Source organism: Protomyctophum parallelum (assembly GCF_964188405.1).
Source record: "Protomyctophum parallelum genome assembly, chromosome: 7".
Lineage (NCBI taxonomy): Eukaryota > Metazoa > Chordata > Actinopteri > Myctophiformes > Myctophidae > Protomyctophum > Protomyctophum parallelum.
Genome location: NC_139705.1, coordinates 6,712,797 through 6,733,383, shown reverse-complemented (window position 1 = coordinate 6,733,383; position 20,587 = coordinate 6,712,797). Strand labels below are relative to the sequence as shown.

The 20,587-nt window shown below is 42.8% G+C and overlaps 1 protein-coding gene across 9 annotated transcripts in view; it reads right to left on the bottom strand.

The window, feature by feature from the left end:
* Positions 1–17,798, bottom strand: part of hspg2 (heparan sulfate proteoglycan 2) — a 131,032-nt gene extending 113,234 nt beyond the window's left edge. For 6 of the 9 annotated variants that reach the window (XM_083770006.1, XM_083770009.1, XM_083770007.1 and 3 more), the window contains exon 1: positions 17,371–17,798. In XM_083770006.1, coding sequence (XP_083626132.1) covers positions 17,371–17,439 — 69 coding nt within the window. In that variant the 5' untranslated portion in view covers positions 17,440–17,798. The remainder of the gene's footprint in view (positions 1–17,370) is intronic. The other 3 variants (XM_083770012.1, XM_083770014.1, XM_083770011.1) reach the window with 1 other exon arrangement.
* Positions 17,799–20,587: the final 2,789 nt, after the last annotated feature.

Sequence of the window (20,587 nt, the reverse complement as noted above, 5' to 3'; positions counted from 1 at the left end):
TGATCGGTCAGGTGACTTTGCAGAAGCTTCCCTTCCCTCCTCTTGCATCTATAGATGCCAGGGGAGAACAGAGGTGGAATTCCTCTGGCCGATAAAAATACCTCGGGAGCTGCGTAGCTGCAGGTGTTATTACACCCCTCCTTTAGAATCAGAGGCCCTGTTTGGTGTGTGTGTACAACAGGCCTGGGCTGGGGGGGGGGGGGGGGGTCTGCCAGCACACGTGTGGTGGCATTTCAAATGTCCCCCACCTCAGAGAAGTGATAATAGGTTTATATTGTTTGGTTTGGTTTGTTATATAAACGTCAGACACGTCCGCATACTTGTAAGCTTTTATACGACGTTCATATAAAAAAACAACATTAAGCAGATAAGCGTCTTGAATCATATAGCCACGTTGACAACGTTTGTAATAAACCAACCTGTTTGAGCCATTTAGCCTTTATATATCTATGGTGCAGCCGGGGGGGTGGAGAATAAGGGGCAACACAGCAGTAGCTGCGCGGTTCGCATTTATACAACGTCAAACTGGTGTTTTGTTTTCAGAAGCCACGGGTCCAATTCATCCTTTTACATGTCCCGCCTACCTTGGGGAGATAGGGACCCTTTCCAGACGGAGCGGCGACTCGAGTGACAAAACAAATCCACGGAACCCAAGGCTACGTACGTTTGAAACGGAATGTGAAACCAATTTGGCCAACATATTATTCAAAGATGCTTTTGTCCAAAGCCCTCCGGAACGTGCTGCTACCCCAAAGAGTTTCCAGATTCTGCCTTTATACAAAGACCCACTACAGTTATAGGCTAGCTGGCTGCAGGGCAATGTTCCTCACGCCTCCCCATTTGAGGTTAGCAACAGTGGACCCAGAACCCATAAACGCTGAAGAAAGCCAGGCTTGAAGTGGCAGCGACACAGCCAACCATTGCTCAGCACAGTGGCACACCCACATCAGCGCAACAACACACACAAAAATGGATTCCGCATGGCTTTAAAGTTAAACAGTTCAGTCTTAGACACAGTGAGATCTACCAGGCCTTTACAGAGCTTATTTTTGGGTAGAGAAAATGCATTACAGATTCGGAGATTCAGGGTTGAATGACATTAAGTTTTCCATTGCCCTTGACGCTTCCATTATTCGTCAACATTTTAGAGATATTCGACTATGATCCACTTTTATTTAATGACCAAAGATAGTCATGAATGTTATGAAGAAAATCCACCCACGCTTTAGCTAGCGAGCTGTGACCCTAAGCATTAACCTAACAAGGGACTTTTCTCCAGGTTCGCTTCCATGTTTAGCAAAGGAAGTGATTTATTTCCCCCAACTCAAGGATCATGGCAAATCTTAACCACTCGCCCCAAAAATGCTAGCGAGTGTTGGCTCTTTAGCGTCACTTTAAAGCAGGGAAATGGGAAACATTCCTGAAGCCACTTATTTGGTTTTAGCCCGTGAGAGGGGATCAGGTGCCCACTTTGTCTTGCACGAAATGCCTCATCTCTGATTGGCTCTAACCATCTCCATTCTCTCCATTAAACCCTTGGATTTAGACTCCCCCTGTCACCCTCTGACAAAGGATCAAGGAGCTGGGCAGTGGCGAACCATGGGATTATCTCTTCTGGAGGCTGGGTCATGGTGGAGAATCCTGGAGGATCCCAGTGTTGTGAAGGATGGGTTTCACCAGGTGCAGAGTACCTTGGCTGGGGTCAGAATACGCCAGTTTTACACCTTATTTTACACTAATGGCTAAAAGGTCTGGCTCATGTTTCCTCCCACGATATCAACTATTGTTTTTTATTGTGCGGCCTGTGACAACAATTCTACACCTTTGCAAGCTAATAAATCGGGCCGGAAGAGTTCCAGTGTATGTAAGGAGTCCCAAAGAGACAATCCTCCTTCTTGTTACTGAGGTGGTTTTTATGAGAAATATAACTTGGCTAAAAGTGGCGTAAACTTTTAACAAGTCTTGGCAGCTGTTGTTTAAACAGTAGAACTTTTGCACAAGGAGTATACGCTCCTCACGCTGTTCCATCCAGTTTTAGAAACAAGAAGGAAAAGCCCAGCCAAGCTTTGAGTGAGGGTGAGTGCAGACTCTGGATAAGCAAACCGAGAGTGCAGGATAAAGATATGGTTATGAATTAGGACGGGGGGAAAGCTGTTGGATGGGAGATAACCACCACTCTTGTCCAAGGTCAACAAAGGACTGTGAAATTAGATGTCAGTGCATCATTCACTATTTCACTTGGCTGCCATCCAGATCTTAAACGGCATAAGTAAACCATGTTAATACATGCAAATACAAAGAGCGTATTCACACACTGTCTTTTTTTTTTTTTTTTGCGAACCTAAGTAATTAAATGATTTGACCTGAAAGATCTTCGTCAGGTACCTCCAAATAGCCTACATCCAAATAAAACAACCAAACCTAACCTTGTAGGCAGCATGACAGGTTGCATTTCCATCCATAGGTAATGCCCGAGTTATTTTCATGTAAGATCTTTAATTGAGGGATATTGCCCCATTAAAGTATTGCAGCAGTGCTCATGGTTTAGACATTAAGATACAGTAGCATGCCATATTTGTCTTCTAACAGCAAAATGACGTTGACCAATTACAAAGACTAAAGGTTCTTACTGTCTAGACCATTTCCCTGAGGGGATCAGTCTACCTGACAAAGACTGAAAGGTAGGTAGTGATGTGGGTACACCTGTGTTGAGTCACACTTTGATTACCGTGGCTATATCCAGTCTGGAACAAAGATGGCTTCATAAAAGACACCAACGGGACTCAAGTACAACTCTACACCCAATACCTTGAAAAAGATGTTGTTGCTGTTGAGTGGAAGTCCTGTATGTCCAACAGACAACAGCGTTACATGAAATGGAAAGATTTAAACCACTGTCCAACCTGGCGGCTCTATTTTGAGCATATCATTATTAGGTGATTTTTTCTGTCTAAAATTGCAATATGTAGATGCATGTAGATCTGCTATTTTCTCTACTTTTGCACTTTGTATGACACTCACACTGTCATACAATATATATATATATATATATATATATATATATATATATATGGCAGAACATAATATACTATTATGGAGATTACAAGGTTTCTGGCCGACAGAGGCAATGTGCAATGCACAATGAGAGACTTTGAATGTCTCACAGGAGACATTTAAGTGTTCCGTTTCCAGCAGGTGAAACAGAACACAATAGTGACACTAATGTTTGGACAGTAAGTGAGATAAGAGAGCCTTCCCTTTCTAGTATCCTGACAACAATCCCATTGTCCCGCATGAACTCAGAGGAAGGAATTCCCCCAGACTGGACCACGCCTGCTGGGTCTACAGTAAAAGGCAAGCCAGATTAAAACCCCCCGTGCTAAATTAAACATTTCCCTCACTTTAACTGCTCTGCTCTTCCTCTCCTTCCAGCCCCAAAATAAACCACACCTTTTTAAAGAGCTTGGAACAATAAGAGAAATGAAAACACAGCATTCAGTAATATAAACAAACTGGTTCACTATAAACAAGCTTGAACGCAGGGTATATTGATACTGTGGACTTATACATTAGTCATTCACATCCTGCTGGTGGAGAAAGAAGCTTGAACATGCACAGCGAGAGAGGCATGATGTAAGCCTTGCATTTCATATATGCCGGTTAAACACCGACAGAAACGGAAGGTCCACAGAAATATTCCGCTGTGGTTGTGTCTGAACTAATGAGCAAAAACCCCACCGGCGTCCGGTAATTGGAACCACCAACTTTTACTGAGGCCGGCGGTCAATACAGACATGAACCCCATGGGCCCACTGGCACTTTAAGCAATTAAACCATATATTTCATTGACTGGAGTCCCACGGGAGTCTGTACTGTAATTAGCAGATCTACAAGCTCACAAAGAATTTCAGCACAGGAAGACGTGAGCTAGTCTTCAATTATGACTGTTAAATCACTGTTACATTGAAAGTTTTGGTTCTTTCTAACCTGCTTTAGCTCTCTAAAGCCCAAACCACACCAAATGGTCGGGTTGGGACAAAACGTTTTTTAAGGCATTGGTGTGGTTTGGGCTTAACCCTCTAAATGGAGAGCATAGAGAGCACAAGAGATGAATAATTTACACCAAGTCACCTTAATAATATCATAAATTGTTCCGGCTATATGTACACTCAGGAGGATGCAAGTGGCCAGCGGCAGCTAGCAGACCTCAAGGCAGCATTTTTACATGAAAGTTTTTTAACCTGGGCATTTCCCAGAGTATAATTTGTCAGTGTTCTTAGTTCCTTGTATTTATTTATTTTACCTTGTTTGCTTGGTTACATTTAGTAATGTGACGTAAGGCTGAAACAAAGGCTGAGATACACTTTTTGTTCACATGCACAGACCTGACAAAAAGACCATTGCTATTAAAATATTGATGACGACAGTTAAATAGAATCGTTTAAATCCGAAGCTAAATAATGCAGTTGGCCCCTGGGGTGTTTTAATATTTTCTAATATGGCCCCCCCAAAGTTTGGAGACCGGCCTGCCTTAACCCATTCTGACCGGGCACCCATTTTGGTGTCAGCATCATGTTATGCTTTAGCTATTGAAAAATAGCAGATCTACAAGCTCATATCGCGCCACCGAGTGGCGCGATACGAGCTTGTAGGTCTGCTATTTTTTTTTTAAATCGAAGATTATTATTTTTTTAGAATCTGATCTCAGGTCAGAATGGGTTAATCAGACCAGTGTGTGTCCGGCGGAAACCTCGTATGAATCTGATCTCAGGTCAGAATTGGTTAAGGCCATGATCAGGCAAACCACAAACAAAGTCTGAGAGAACATCCACCTCTCAGTGGTCGACAGACACATTTCACCTGTCCTCATAATTCAAAGGGCGGCCCTAATTTGAAGGTGCTCCTACACCTACAAAGACATCTGTTTGCCAGAGGTTTATGCAACGATACAAGACAGCAGGAGGGCCAGCCTGCCCATTCATTGGAAGCAGATGTGATGGATTCATTTCCGACTATAATAAGAGGTAATTACAGGCTCTGTTGTGTCCTTGTGAAAATGCACTGAGCTCTAGTGGTTGATCAGACAGTCGGCCAGGTAAGAGAGGAGGCAGTGAAACTAACTGCACTCTGCTCCACATGTGACTCATCACCACTGCTAACAGACAAGCCAGCACAAGCCAGTTCATGACCTTTCAAGGGAAAAAGGGAAGAAAGAAAGATAATTTGCGCCTCAGCTTTCACCGGCAAGCTTACGTCACTGCTTCAGATCCTGCATTCCATTCTCTATATAAAGCTGTGCCACCTCAGCCTGTTAATGACACTGTAAGAATACAAGCTTTTGTTCAGATAATCTAAAGCACCTCTGAGGTGGAGGTTGCATTGTATTTCCCCCAAATACAATCATGTGAGTAAATATTCACTCCTTCGCACCAGCTCCAACTTTTCCTGGCCAGATGGATGAATAGTGCAGACTGGCTCTCAGAGACATTGTACTCATCTCATGGTTGAATTGACTGTGAAGATAAATGCTACCTGGCTGTCGTTGGCCATGAACAAACTTGTCTGTTCTGATATTTCTGAAATTGGTTTTCCATTCATTCTCCCTTGCAGCATGGAATCCCTGGTGAAAACAGACTGAAGTTAGATATGTGCCCACAAGCGCAGACCTTGTGTCTGTGCCAGGGAATCTTGACTACAGTCTCGTCTTCGTGCCAAATCCAGGCCCCTGTGTAGCCCTGTCTCCATCCTTTGTGCCCAAGGACAGTGTGATAATAGTGGCCCACCAGGGGAAACTTGTGGAGAGGACAGGGTCGCTTCATCCTGGCATTGATGAAACAACCTCCTGCAAGCACTTACAGTCCACATAAATCACACAGGCCCTCAGTTCAGGGGGAAGAACCATTTAATTACCCCTTTTAAAAGCAATAATTGCACCACTTGGCGAGAAGAGGTGATGAGATGGATATGAACTAGTGGGGGGGAAATCAACAAGAGTGGTCAGGACAGATGAGCACATCCAAAAGATTAAACTGTTAAACTGAAGATCAAGAAAATAATTCTAAAGATTACTCATAAATGGATGCCAATCAGGCGCGGAGATATACAGCAGGGGAAGCAGTTGCATCAGGGGGCCCTACGTAACCGTAGTACACTGTAATCTCTCTCTCTCTCTCTCTCTCTCTGGCTCTCTCTGCAACAAACACACGCTGTTAAGTTACCGCGACTAAGACTACATTTCCTGTCAATATTAACCAGTGTAAAATATAGTTCATTGGGAGGTATAAAGGCAGACGCTTTATTGTGAAGGGCCCTTCAGCCGGGAAAGAGAGTGTTTAAACTGGGCTGCTTTACTGGCTCGTCTGGCTGCACGTCACAGAGAGAGCACAGAAGTGTTTGCTCTGGTCTGTCCAGTGTTGCTGTGAACAGCTTCAGCACTGCAGACTCTGCAGTCGCCTGGTAAAGTTGAGTTTTGATCCTTTGAACAGTCAAAACAAGACATAAAGCAACAAGAACCACAGACCCTTTCAAAAGAGAGAGGGCAAGATAGATGGAGTAAAGGTGGCATTGGAAATGGAACCCGCAACAAACACAACAGCTCCATCCACACTGGGGTGGAGGAGGTGAGTGAAGTCGCATACCGGTGAAAGACAACAACAGTAAACATAAAGATGAACACATGCCAACGTTGACTTTACCACTTGAACTGAAAAATGAAGAGACTGTACTTAATCAACGTTCCAGAATCCCGAAGCTGTCCCATTCATTGTCACTCACCGCCACAGACGGCAGGCACAACTACGTGTGAGTGAGTGGCAGCCTAAACCCTGCAGTATTTCGATTAGCTCCGTTTGGAATGGTTACGGAGCTATATTTCGATATGTAACCTGCTGTGAGCCTATACAGTATGTATATCCCATTCTGACCGGGCACCCATTTTGGTGTCAGCATCATGTTATGCATTAGCTATTTAAAAATAGCAGATCTACAAGCTCATATCGCGCCACCGAGTGGCGCGATACGAGCTTGTAGGTCTGCTATTTTTGAAAAATCGAAGAGCGACTGACATTTTTAGAATCTGATCTCAGGTCAGAATGGGTTCATCAGACCAGTGTGTGTCCGGCGGAAACCTCGTATGAATCTGATCTCAGTTCAGAATGGGATATGCATTGCCTCGGGTAAGCTGCAGCTGAGCAACATTGAGGGTTTTAGTGGTACGGTCCCGTTCGGCGTTCACAGCGGAGGGGGGGGGGGGTAATAGAGGGGGAGGGTGGGAGCGGCCTGGGCTGTCAGTACTGCTGTCAATCTCGCATCAGGGCCCGTGGGACATTCCCTCCGCCAGTGATGCCAATCAATCACCGCCATGGTCTGTCATGTCTGTGAACAAACTACATCTGCAAATGATCAACAGCTGGTTTGTATATAATACAATAGGTCAGTCCCATCACAGTAATGTGATGTGGACATGTGGTGACTGGTGCACATTCTCAGTGGTCACTGGCTAATTACTGTGAACTTCATTTGTTTGTGATACATCGACGACATATTTCATCTCTATTCTAACGGTCTCGGTTTTGAAGGAAGGTAGTGATTCGTTTTCCCAGAAGATTAATACATGGTAGCTGTAATTGTACTCCATATAAAGCGAGTGCCTTCCTGTTCTCCCCGATGAACAGATGAAAGGCACTAATCGGAACTAGATAAGCCAGGCCTAAAACAGAGTGTATTTGTATAACAGCTGAGTCCCGGGAATCAACAGATGGTTTGGGCGCAGAGAAAATTATATACGTCCACTTTTGTAAGAAACCACAGAAATTCCCTTTGCCTAACCCACATGGCCAACATCCAGCCTTCAACCAAGCCTGCCAGGTATTGGGTTGACTATTCTATATCTAGAACACTGTCAAACATGGATGCTATAAAGCTACTCAAATCAGTGAGTTGGTACTGTTGGTTAGGGCGTGAAGCCTGTGTGTCAATATTTTCATTGGATTGACTCAAGTAGGGAAACTTTTCTGTCTGAAATCCTTATATGGCGAAGATACGGAAACCGTTTCCTAATGACTACATTTGACAAAGTGTCTGAATGCTTAGAACATAAAGTAATGAGCTTGTACAGTAACCAGTATGGTGCACCAAGTTGTGATTTTTATCTGGTGAAGCACTCAGCCACTCATTCACATTCCCTGCTTATCAACGGGTAGATTTTCCCTCCCAAACATTCTCACAACATCTATCAATCTGCTCCAGCATCTCCCTGTTTCACAACAAACCACACACTTAAAGAACCCCCCCGAAATCTGGTTAGTGTGAAATTTGTGGTAATTTAATGTGCTCCGCACGTCTCCAGTATAGTGTTGTACAACTAAATCTGGTAATGTATCTGGTATTGTCTGAAGGGGGTGCTAAGAAAGGCCACAGGGCAGGGGGGCAGTCAGCCAGATATTTCGTGAAGCCTCATTTGAAATCGGTAGTTCATATAATGGCCTGTTGTGGCGCTGGACTGGACCCAAAAAGCCCCATAGCTCCATAGAGGCCCATGTATTTTGGCCCAACTTCACCTAGACTGTATTACCTTAATAAACATGGTCATGAATACTTTCTTCTTCCAGTTACTAGTTTAAAGTCTCATTTCTAATGTCATAATATTCTTTTTGGAAAATGATGGTCCCATTAATTAAAAAAATGACCATAAAGAAAAAAAAACATCGCGTATGTTCTGAGGGGCGTGGCTACCGTTACAGTCTATGATCGGGATTCCCCTCCCACTCGAGTCAAAATAAAAACCAACGGAGAAGAAGGGGGGAAGTCCCGCCTCGTTGTCTGGGCAGCCAATGGCCAGCTGGTCCAAAACGGAGCCAGCCAATGGCCAGCTGGTACCAAACGGATCTAGAAAGATGGCGACTTACATCAGGAATTACCATATTATTACAGGCTTAATTTTACGTTCATGTTAGACCCGGCGAACACTTTGTCCATATTTTTTACAGTCTATGCCACAGGGTCTTCAAAATCAATAGGATGCATCCTGCATCTGCCAACATTATGAGATATACAGTATTATGTGCAATTTTGACATGTTGGTGCCACCACCTGTATACCTCAGTACGGTTCATTATCTGCAGAGTGGGAACCGTGAAGGTTCACAGCTAAAGATCATCTTATTATTATTAATTAGGAGTAAACGATGAGAAAGTAGACATTTTTGGCAATGGTGATGTTAGCGGAAGGACCATGGGGTCACCAAAATCAGTAGGAGCCATCCTCTTTGGATTATATTATGACAGGTACACAGCAAAGTTCATGACAATCCATCTGGAACTTTTTGAGATATGTTGTTCTGGACCAATGTGTAGGATGCACCGACCAAAGTAATCTAGTAAGAGAGTTGACTCCCATTGTAACAATGGAATGTGGAAGTGCTCATTCTATCTCAATGGGATAGTTCCAATGTTTGGAACTATAGCCCATAGGCACCAGCTTTGCGGCGAGATCAAAGAGTGTCGCAACTCTCTTGCAAGATTACTCTGGGACAGACCAACCAACCGACACAAAGATCTGCTGCTAACAGGGCTAAAAGATTATCTAGAAAAACATGTTCTCTGCTTATAGCCAAAACTATATATCTCTGCGATTTGATATACAACTTAAATTCTATTTTCATTAGAAATAGAGTATGTGAATAAGTGTATTTCAATCAAAGAGCTTTTCCATGATGAGATAGTTTGGCTTGCAACATCAAAGTCAACGAACCTGGATGGAAAATATTACCAAGCAAACGGGTCCTCTCAGCTGAAACAGAACTGCAAATATCACAACCTTACTGTGAGAGGAATAATAACAACGGGTTGTGGAATTGGCAAGGCTCTTTGCGATGAAGTCCAAGAGAATTTATGAATTTCTATTTCCAACACATTATTTGCCAAGTGAAAAAAAAACGTAAGGGTGCTTCTGTGCAGTTTTGACACCAACATCTCTGAACAGATGGCAGCCACTCCAAGTGAATTATATTTCTCTCTGGAAGACATCAAAACAAAATGTCCCGTTCCCAGCATGTTTACTCTATACGAGGGGTTTACTAAAGGTGCAGGGGAGGTATATAAAAGTTTTATCGGTAAGACAGGAATGACTCGAAGGAAGATAGACGTGATTGAAGATTCAGAGATTTTCAAATCCAAACATACCTCAGAGAGAGAGCATAAGCTTAGGAGGAGAAGGAGACAAAAGTTGGGGCGGGGGAACGGCGGAAACACAACAAATATGGCGGGTTATTACTGTTGGTATGTATGGGACAGGACATGCACACAGGAAAGCCTGAGTAAACTTTGCTCCGGGGGAAGTGCATGTGCTCCCCTTGTCCTGCAGATAATTCCAGGTTTCATTTCCTCAACAGGATGACAATTCAGCAAAGGCCAGAAAGTCTCGGACCATCACAAATCACTGCACTAAAACAATGGGATCCTGCCCACGTCTTGGTTCAGACCTTTTAGCTGAGGACCCCTGACCCTACTTTGAGACCCACTGGCACTTCTCTAAAGATATATTTCCTCCACCCTTGTTCTTCAGGGTATGGTGAAGTGTTGCACGTTGACACAGAGGCGATCATGCAGCCAGGGCAGGAAATGAACAAAGATGATAAGATACGAAAGCCAAGATACGGGTGTTCGCAACAACTCAGGTAGCTACAGTGTATCTACTAAAAACAGTACTAGGAACAGTGCTAGAGTAAAAAGGGGTGGGTGCAGATGAGGGGAAAGAAAGGAGGTGTGAGTGAGTGTTTGTGTGTGTGTGTGTGTGTGTGTGTGTGTGTGTGTGTGTGTGTGTGTGTGTGTGTGTGTGCGTGCGCGCGTGCGTGCGTGCGTGCTTGGGCATGTGCATGCGTGTGTACTGTGTAGTGCACTGCACGCGCAGCAAAGAGAATGAGTTGTTATGTCTGATGGTACAGCTGCTGACATGCTAACACAGAACAGAGCGGTGTTGCTCTCACAGGAGTTTTATCTCCTACCTCTCCAGTGGGCCTCTTCAGTGCAGCATGAGAAAGGGGCAGAGGAGGAGGGGCTCATGTGCTGACATGAGAGCATGAGCACTGAGCAGGTCAACTCAGAGACAAACTGAGACATATTTTGGCAGTGGCTTCAAAAGTTACCTGTTTGCCCAACCTTTTGCTGTTACTGTACACCTACTGTACCGATATTCTGTGTCAGCACAGTGCCGTCACGAGCTGAGGCGCCAGCTACTCGCAATTTTGCAGGCCATTTCCGGCATCATGTGCCACACAAATTAGGTTTTAATAAAATGTAATGAATTGCATTTTTATAGCGCTTTTCCAAGTGCTCAAAGCGCTTTACAATGGCTCATTCATTCATGCATTGGGAGGTTTTGAGATATATGGTTGGGGGAGAAATGATACATGGTCATCTCAACTGAACAAAACTGAACTGACTGTCATATAGGCAGCCCAAGAGGCTGAGGTACATCGGTAAAAGGACCAATCTGCTGCTACATGCCTTGCCCATTTTAGGAGCAAAGGAAGACAAGTTAATAAGAAGTTATTATTAGTGTTTTTCTTTATGTCTTTTGACTCATACACTGAGGAATTAAACCAAATGAAAAACTGCTCCAAGCCTAAGGACATAATATGGAACAAAAAGGAAGCTACTCTGTTCGGCAGGTACAGGCTTGTCTCACATGAAAAAGAAGCACACAGCCAAATCTTGATATATTCTTTTGCCTGTGAAAGCGTAATATCTGAGTTAAGGGAACACCCCAGCGTTGACTGTGGAGAGGCTACTACTGTGGTCAGTCCAGATAAGAAACATTGAGGATTATTTGTTATGGGATAGCGGCAGGGTCAAACTCAGTGTTAAAGCCTCGGAAGAAAAACTAACGTGCACTCGCAAAATCCATTCCGTCGCGCACAAAAAAAGGCCTTGTTGAAAATGAGGGCAGCAAGTTAAGCGGATCTGTAGAAGGTGGGGAAAAACCATAGTACAAGACAATGCATGAGCTCTTCTGAGCAATAAGTAGAACACCCATGGGCCTTCACATCAACGCCACTAGAACAGACAATGGGAGGATTCAATAAGGCACAGACGTCAATAAAGTGCTTCCAAAGCGAAAGTGCAATACCGTTAACTTAGCATTTGAATGAATCGCAAAAAGTTAAGAGAACAAGCTTTGAACTGGAATAGAAAAAGTTTCACATCCATCAGCTTTGCTGAAGGCTGGACAGACTCTATATACAGTCTGTTCAGACTCTATGCTAGTCTGTTTTCATCTAGTCCCACCAAATCAAATTCAAAATGTAAAAAGGTCGCTGCTTCCCAACTCCATCTATCAGAATGCACACTGGGTACTGCAGTGAATCCTATCCCCTAGGTGATTTTCAGCTTAAATACTTTTAATGGAAAGATAAGGAGATGTATGGGAAAAGGGCTTGCTCTGAGTCTCATCTTTTTCCTATAGTAGGGAATGGGATTTGTCTTTGTTAACTCATACAAGTCTTCAGTAATGTCATTAAAGTAAAAGACTGGTGCTGAGGGGAGGGTCTGACTAGTTTTCAGTAAAAGACTGGGTGCTGAGGGGAGGGTCTGACTAGTGGCTACTTTGTTGCAGGCTGGAACAGACAGAGGGCATTGTCCTCAAGACAATCTGTGACCTCTACATGAACTCATGACTTTGGTTTATGACACCTCTAGCTCCATAAAACAGTAATATAAAGAGAGGGAATATATTGGCCTAGGCGTGCCCTACTCAAGTAGTATATACAGTATAATGTATGAAAATATGTGTAGTTTGGATGATTATCGCCTCTTGTGCCTTAATTTGATCCATGAAGTAATAATGAAGTCTAAAATCTACAACTTTGCCCACAAAGAAGATTTAACTTCCTTTTAAATGTAAGCACAGTATGCCTTTTTTTTATATATAGATGTATACTGCACATCCTATTGATTCCCCCCACCAGTTCTGAATATTGAATTGCTCCTCCTAAGGGTTTCTTTTTTCTGCTAACACTAACAAAGTATAGATGTATACTGTAGCAATCAAATAATTTATGCTAAAGTACCACCCGCACATCCCCCACAGAGTGTGTGTGTGTGTGTGTGTGTGTGTGTGTGTGTGTGTGTGTGTGTGTGTGTGTGTGTGTGTGTGTGTGTGTGTGTGTGTGTGTGTGTGTGTGTGTGTGTGTGTGTGTGTGTGTGTTACAACACACAGATGTCAATAGAAGCACGCAAATAGCCAACCTCCTCCTCTGATCTCCAAACATCCAGAACTCAAAATGAAGGAACAGAATAATTACATCCAAAGAGAAAAATACGAAAATTAATAACATTATCCAAATATGATTTAGCATATGAATGTAGAATTGTCACATGAAAGTAAGAAAATGTAAAAGTAACACACAGGACAGATAAAGAGTTTAAGCTTTGAAACTACTGTAGGTTTGGTCAAGTATCATTAATAGGAACAGATGAGCGTGTTGCTCAAATGCCGCCCAGAGAGGTGGTTTCAAGGAAATCGAATACACTAGTATGGACTCTAGAGGAAGTGGAAGTAGCTGGTCTCTAGTTGCAGTAGGCTGCACCAGGAATATGTGTACACATGAATATGTTAGCACATGCATGGCACCTCTACAGTACCAGCTGAGCTGCAGCTGTGTTTGGAGTCTGCCCTCAGTCAGACATGGAAGCAACGTACATGAAAGCAGAGCTATCCCACCACCACAGAAGACACTGTATTGTGAGGAGACATCTGAGGGAAGGGGGATGTTTGCAAAGATAGGCACGGTAAAAAAGCAAACCCTTTGAGCGAGGGATGTACTGCAGGATAACCCATCTAAAATGCACACGGTCGCTTTTAATCTGGCCTTCCAGGCTTGTTATCAATCGTAATCACATAATTAAAAATGTGAATTCAAGCGAGAAATATCAATCCTGTTGATGCATTCGCACGAAAGCATGGACTTTTGAAGAGAGTAAACTTTCAATCAATTTTGTCCCCGTAATTTCTGAGCTCGGGTGATGTTCAGACTCGCATGAGAACAGCCGAGATGCCCACTTGCATAAGAAAAGAGTCATGAATTGAAAGCGGTGGGTTTTTAGGAAATGGGGTGGTAGGGGGATGCTTCAAGTGTCTAACCTTGGCCGTGAATAAATCATGAGGAGGCCCTGCTGAATGAACTGTGGAGCAGAGTTGGGTTCAGAGAGTCCTCACCTCTATGACCTCTACACAGGCAGGCTCCAGTCACACCTCACTGCAGAGTCAATAACAAATGCCAATGCGCCTGCTGGCCAGCCTGCGCTCCATATGTACCTACCAGTGAGCCTGAAGAAGAGCGAGTCACTTCAGAACAGTGTCCCACCACCAACCCTGTCTCTTGAGGCTATAACTCAACAATGCAATGTTTACTGAGCCCAGTCTTCTACCAATTATCCCCATGGGGCTTGGGGATGCGGAGGGGGGTGGGGGTGGGGGATAGACCTTCTTCAAACTGTGGAATGGAGCTGGTGTTTGCACTGCTGTGCTGCAAGGGCCCCTTCAAATCCTCATTGACTCTGAATTGGAATTAAACACCAGGTAGAACGCCCTCAAATGCAATCCACTGCGCATACTGACTTCCCTTCAATGGATAAGCCTGCCCACTGCCACCGGACCAAATTATACAAGATCAAAATGTTATTGTATAAGTTGTGCTTGTAAGCAGTGGAGAAAGGGGTGGGTTACACAATAGATGACAATGGCACACACACACACACCGCCTACAGACATGGGAATCCAGGGCACCCGGCGCCCCCCCGATCTCCAGTCCTCCCCAATGAAGTAAGGGACACTTCTGACAGTCTATACTGGGACATGTCTATGATCCAAAAGTGTCTGCAGTTCAACTGCAGACACTTTAGTGCTGCTCACACTCCTGATGCCATTCACCAGAAAACAAAGTGACTCATGCTCTGTTGTTCACATGATGATCAAGATAGGCCTCAAAGCGAGGAGCGCCACAATCTGTCCTATATGAACCCAAAACAAAATATTTTTGTATGCATGATAGCTGCTTTCAGTAAATTTGTTTAAAGAATAGCTGATCTACAAGTTCTCAATGTGTCGCATCACAAAGTGTTGTGAGGTTGTAAGATATTTTGTAAAATCTTGTGTTCAGTTCACCTATACCAGTAATTACATGCCTATAAAAGGGACACCAGGTTAAGAAGGATTAAACAGCATAGTGCTCTCCCTCGATTAAGTACTACTGATGGTTCATGGCAGGATGTATGTAATTAATCGCGTGACTGAGTGACCTTGACATTCCTTCCAGATGGTTGAATGGAGGTCCGTAGTAACACCAGTACACACGCCAAATTGAATCAAAGAGACAGAGTCAGGCGGGCCTCAAACAGCCAAAGTTCAAACTCATAATGCAAGAAACAGATGCTCCTGGTTGCAGATAATTCAATTATCCTGCTATCGTTATGCCCAATAATAACACCGTGGCATAGCAGGTCATTTAATATTAGCTTGGACATTGACAGCAATCGCAACATCCCATCTGGAATTTGGGATTTGTTTTTATTACCGCCAGGCTGGAACGGGCTGTGGGGCGGGGATTATGTTTTCGCTCCCGTCTGTCCATCTGCTAACAGCTAATCTCTGGACCAATCGGCATAAAACCTCCACTCAATGTTTGAGGGGCGACGATAGCCCCCTCCAAAATCTGGCTTTCACTCGTGACGTCATGTGGCAGCCAAGTCTATGGATGTTTAATGTTTGCTTTAAGCAGCCCCCCTCCCAGGGACAGCCAAGTCTATTGACTTTTAATGTTGGTTTGCAGTATGCTCCCCGTGCCGTCATGTGGCAGCCACAGTAAAAGGCGCCCCTCACTTCACAAGTGTGATTTTATTTTAAATCAGCCTCAAAACTAAGCAAATTCACTTAAACCCATATGGCCCGTCACACATAGATGGCTGCACCTCAACTAACACAGCTCTCAGTATGCAACCCAGTCTGGTGGAGATCTGCACTCAGAGGAGTGCACATTTCTGTTTCTAAGGCATAACTTTGTGGAGGTTATGTATCTCACATCTTATCTCACTGATTGGGAGGATAAGATCATGCTGGTATCCGCTTGATAAGCTGATAGCACATAGCTATATGATGTTGAATGCATATAAATTGTGTATAATAACCTGTCATCCATAAGATGTTTTGCACTGTCCATCCACTGTGAGTGGTCCTTATAGTCTGCTGAGAACTTTTGTCTCTTTGGACCAATATCACCAAGACAAATTACTATGCATTCAAATTACCTTTGAGATAAAAAGTGATTATGATTAATAAGAGACCCTTGATTTCTTCTGGAGGCCAACACTGTATGAATCCTATGCGTCATGACTGCATGCATGACAGGTGAAAGGTTTCACCAATGTCTGCTCTCTGCTAGTCCCTTTTTGTGCCAATGTCTTACTATACCTTTGTGCCGTTTACATTTCTGACTAATAAAGTATTCAATCAATCAACAATCAATCATCATCAAAAAACAACATTCTACCATTTTCTAAGTATTTCCTTGTGAGCAAACAGAATATCAACCACACCAACTGGAGCCGGCAATGGAGGGCAGAGAGGTGCAAGGCCACACATTATCCATCATCCAAGACCCACTGGTAGATGGTTCTCACTCAGAGCAATGTTCTATTATCCCAAATCACATAATGATACACTAGCCTATAAACCGACTACAGCAATATGAAGAGAACCCATTTCATGCTCAAGGATGAGTTAATTGAATCAAATCAGAAACAGTAGCCCACTGAAATACATTTCAGCGGTACTACTGGACAATTTCCCAGCAGGAGTAGAGTAGATTTGGGATAGAACCCCATGACATTGAACACCTGATTTACATTTTTTTTTGTATTATTTTGTTACGTTGTCTTTTGTATTATTATTCCCTTGGCTAGATTAATTTATGTTGACTAAAGTGAGGTGACGTAAGGTGTAAGTTTGAGAAAGTTCAAGGCAAACTCCAGTGCGACTATGAATAGCTTGTTTCTATGGACAGAATTAGATCACCTTCACGCCACTCGAGATCCTAGACTAGTTCGTCAGATTACTTTAAAAAGCATCTTTGTAGTAGCCTATAGTCTGGTGTTACTGTGTGGTTTGGAATCTTCAGCCCACTTGCAAGTGTGCTCCACTACCAGACCGCTCTATTTACTGAACAAAAATAGTAACATCACTTGTGCTTTGACTTTAATAGGACAGCAGGCTCTGATTTCTAAGCTCTTTGCGTATAAAATGAATAAAAACACCATTGCAATCCCACTTTCAAAGAAGTTTAAAATATTACAAATTAGAATAATAAAAAATACTTACTTTTACCAGTTGGCATGCGAGTAGCAAACTGAGAATAAGTCCAGAGATCGAACGGAACCGAGTGCCCATTTTCCACCAACCCAGCACAGGCTGCAAATGCTGGGGAAAGGAAAATCAAGGTCCTTCGCTCCTGGCCACTGGGGTAGTGTGTTGTATGTATGCACCCTCTTAAATGTTCTTTTCTATAAGAAAAACAAACTGCTCCTGTGCGTCCCGCACCCGGTGGGACTTCATCAACAATTAGCGATCCTCTAGTGTTTTGTTCTGAGTGAAAATCAAAGCAAAACGATGTTTAAAATGCGCCTACTAAATCGCTCCACTTTCTCTTGCGCTCCAAAACTTCGACTTGTTATGCCAGGGCAAGTCACTGAGAAGTCCGACGCTGGGATACACATACACGAGCGCTCTGCCCCGAGTAAAAGGCGGAATGGAATTCGGGGAGTGCTGAAAGACAGTTAATCCCAAAGCGGCGAGACGCCACCTAGACCTCCAAGGGCCGGCCTTTACATGATCACATCATGCTCCGATTTGGATCAGAATATAGATAGGCTATAGGCTATATACTGTAAATCCTACACCGTGACCTTCCCAAATGTCAATTTAACCTACAAATGTAACAAAAATGTAAAGTGTACATTTTAACTGAGAACAAATGATAAATCACCACATAACTTTATAATTGTCAATCAGAACTTGGACAATGGACATGTTTAAGAATAATTGAGAAAGATATTAATTTTTTTTTTGTGCTGTCTTGAGTATAGGCTATGTCTGATTTTGCATAATGCTCATTGTTTATACACCTGAACACCATCTTTTAACCCACCCCCAGGCCCCAATAAATAAATTACCATGAGCTTGGAATAAACACCCACGGCCCTTAAGACCTTTTTTATTTTTGGCAGGTATTCCAATTTCCAAACAACTTAGCCTACTGACATTTTCTGGATTTCCCTGAGCTTTATTGCCCTCTGTCGGTCATAGAAGGTGCATCGCACATTTAGGATATAATTGCCTGCCCTATTGTATTTGTCAAGCAATAGATACGGTACATCACTCCAACATCACGGAAAAGCTGGGGCATAATTCTCAGTCCTGTGTTGCTATTCTTCCACATATATACACTAAACACAATTAAGTTAAACATATTGAAATAGTAACTTTTCGTCGAGACCGAGACAAAGTGACAGTGTAGTTACTGTACGCTTGTGTTCATTCATATAATTGGTGCAAAGAGCAAGTCCCTCAGAGAATTCAGAGCAGCTGCTGCCAATTAAGAGCTGAACCCTGAATAGAACTGAAGTGTAAAAGGGGTCTCATTTGCTCTCCAAAAACAAACTAATATAAGAGCTGAACAGTATGGGCCATAAGGCATGTGTGCCTCTTCAGAATGTGGCACTTGCAGAGGGATTAATTTACCATTTTGATTCATTTGACTTCTAGAGCGTATCCTGGGGTTAGGATAGTGTAGAATTCCAATAGTAAAGATAACAAACAGTTTTATTACAAGTAAAGGTCTCATGGCAAGGATTTGTTCCTGTGCTTTCTCGGTTTCTCTTGGGTAAAACTTACAAGAATCGATAAAGTGACTCTTCATGTGGCTAGCTGCTCTTTCAATTTGCCCTCATATGAGAAGTATCCCAGAGACCACAGTGGTGTGATTAAGGGGCTCCTCCCTTGATGCTTGTCAGCAAATAAATCCTGGAAAATTTGCGTCCAATATGTTGAGTACAGAGTTCATGCTCTCAACCTATCATTATAGCTCCCAAATCCAATGCACTTCTCGAAAAAGCTGTATAAAATACTTGTTTATCCTCAACAGCCTGAATCCCCCATGACTCAAACACCATATTGCACAAGAAACACTATATTTCTCTGTGTTGACATTCCCTCCTCTAAACACTGGTCTCCAATAATTCTATGTTCACTATAATTGTTGTTACAACACTGGTGAGTATGCAACGATCACAATTAGAATAATGCCAAGTACGAAAGTATGAAACTGCAAAATAATACACAGTTTTTCCTGGGTAGCTTACATAGCATCATTCTAGATGGAGTTTACATGTGGATATGGAGTTCAATACAACAGCCTTCTGGAGTTGCATTCAAAAGCTATGAGACAACATTGGAACACAAATTTAATAGCACAGGATCAGCCCTCCATAACGTCACCTCTAAGCTTAGCAGCAAGCTATAAAAAACCCAAACATGATTGACTCTGAATGAGGATTCTTCACTTACAGTCTAGTCATTATAGAATTAAGACATGGGACCCTACTGTAGAGCCAACAACATTTAGCTAGCTCTACTGTATGTTATTTAATTAAAATAATTGTAGCACTGTATGTTTTGCCAACTGGAATACACAGCTGTAATGGACAGCTTTGACAAAGAGCAAAAGATCAGCCAAAGAATATAAAATGCTTCCGCCCTAGTGGGGTTCAACGCCCTTAGAGTATAACCCCCATAAAGCTATACAGGAAGAGATGAGAAGACAGATGCGAGTCTCGTTTTCCCTATAACATTTGAGATTAATGTAAATCTTATATCCAGTCAGTGGAAAATATGGCTCCTTTAGGCCAGCTTCTGTCCAATTCACGTTTTCTGTGCGAGTAAGATCTCCAACAATCCTCTCCAGAGACAGTTTGAAAGATCTGTTCTAGTGTTTACAAAACGGATATTTGCTAATATCCATACGACACCATATTGGTGTGGATAGATTTATCCTACAAACAATTATAAAAACACACAAAAAAGTATATTAAAAACAAAAACACATGGAGTTCATTTGTACATGATTGTATGACTGTAGCTTGCCGAAAATCAGTTATTTTTGGCAAGTGACAAGGTATACATTGGTCACAGAAGACAATTCATTCACATGTTAAACAGATATTAAAGATAGGGTAAGTAATATTTCTTGTTAAAATAAGTGTTAAATAGAGCTATATTCTGATAGTACTCATTGCTATAGTGTTTGTTCAGTAAAATGATTCTCTCCGTCTCTCCTGCTCTTTAGTAAACAGGACACCCAATTTATCAAATAAGGAGAGAGAACTTGAACAGAACAGAATACAGATTAAACAAGTGAAATTTGAAGTGATGGCACTAAAAATTGAGCAGACAAAATTGGCTGAACATTTTCAAGTTGATTGAAGAGCTGGAAAGACAGGGAGGCCTCTGGTACAGAACAAACAAAAAACCCCAAAAATTA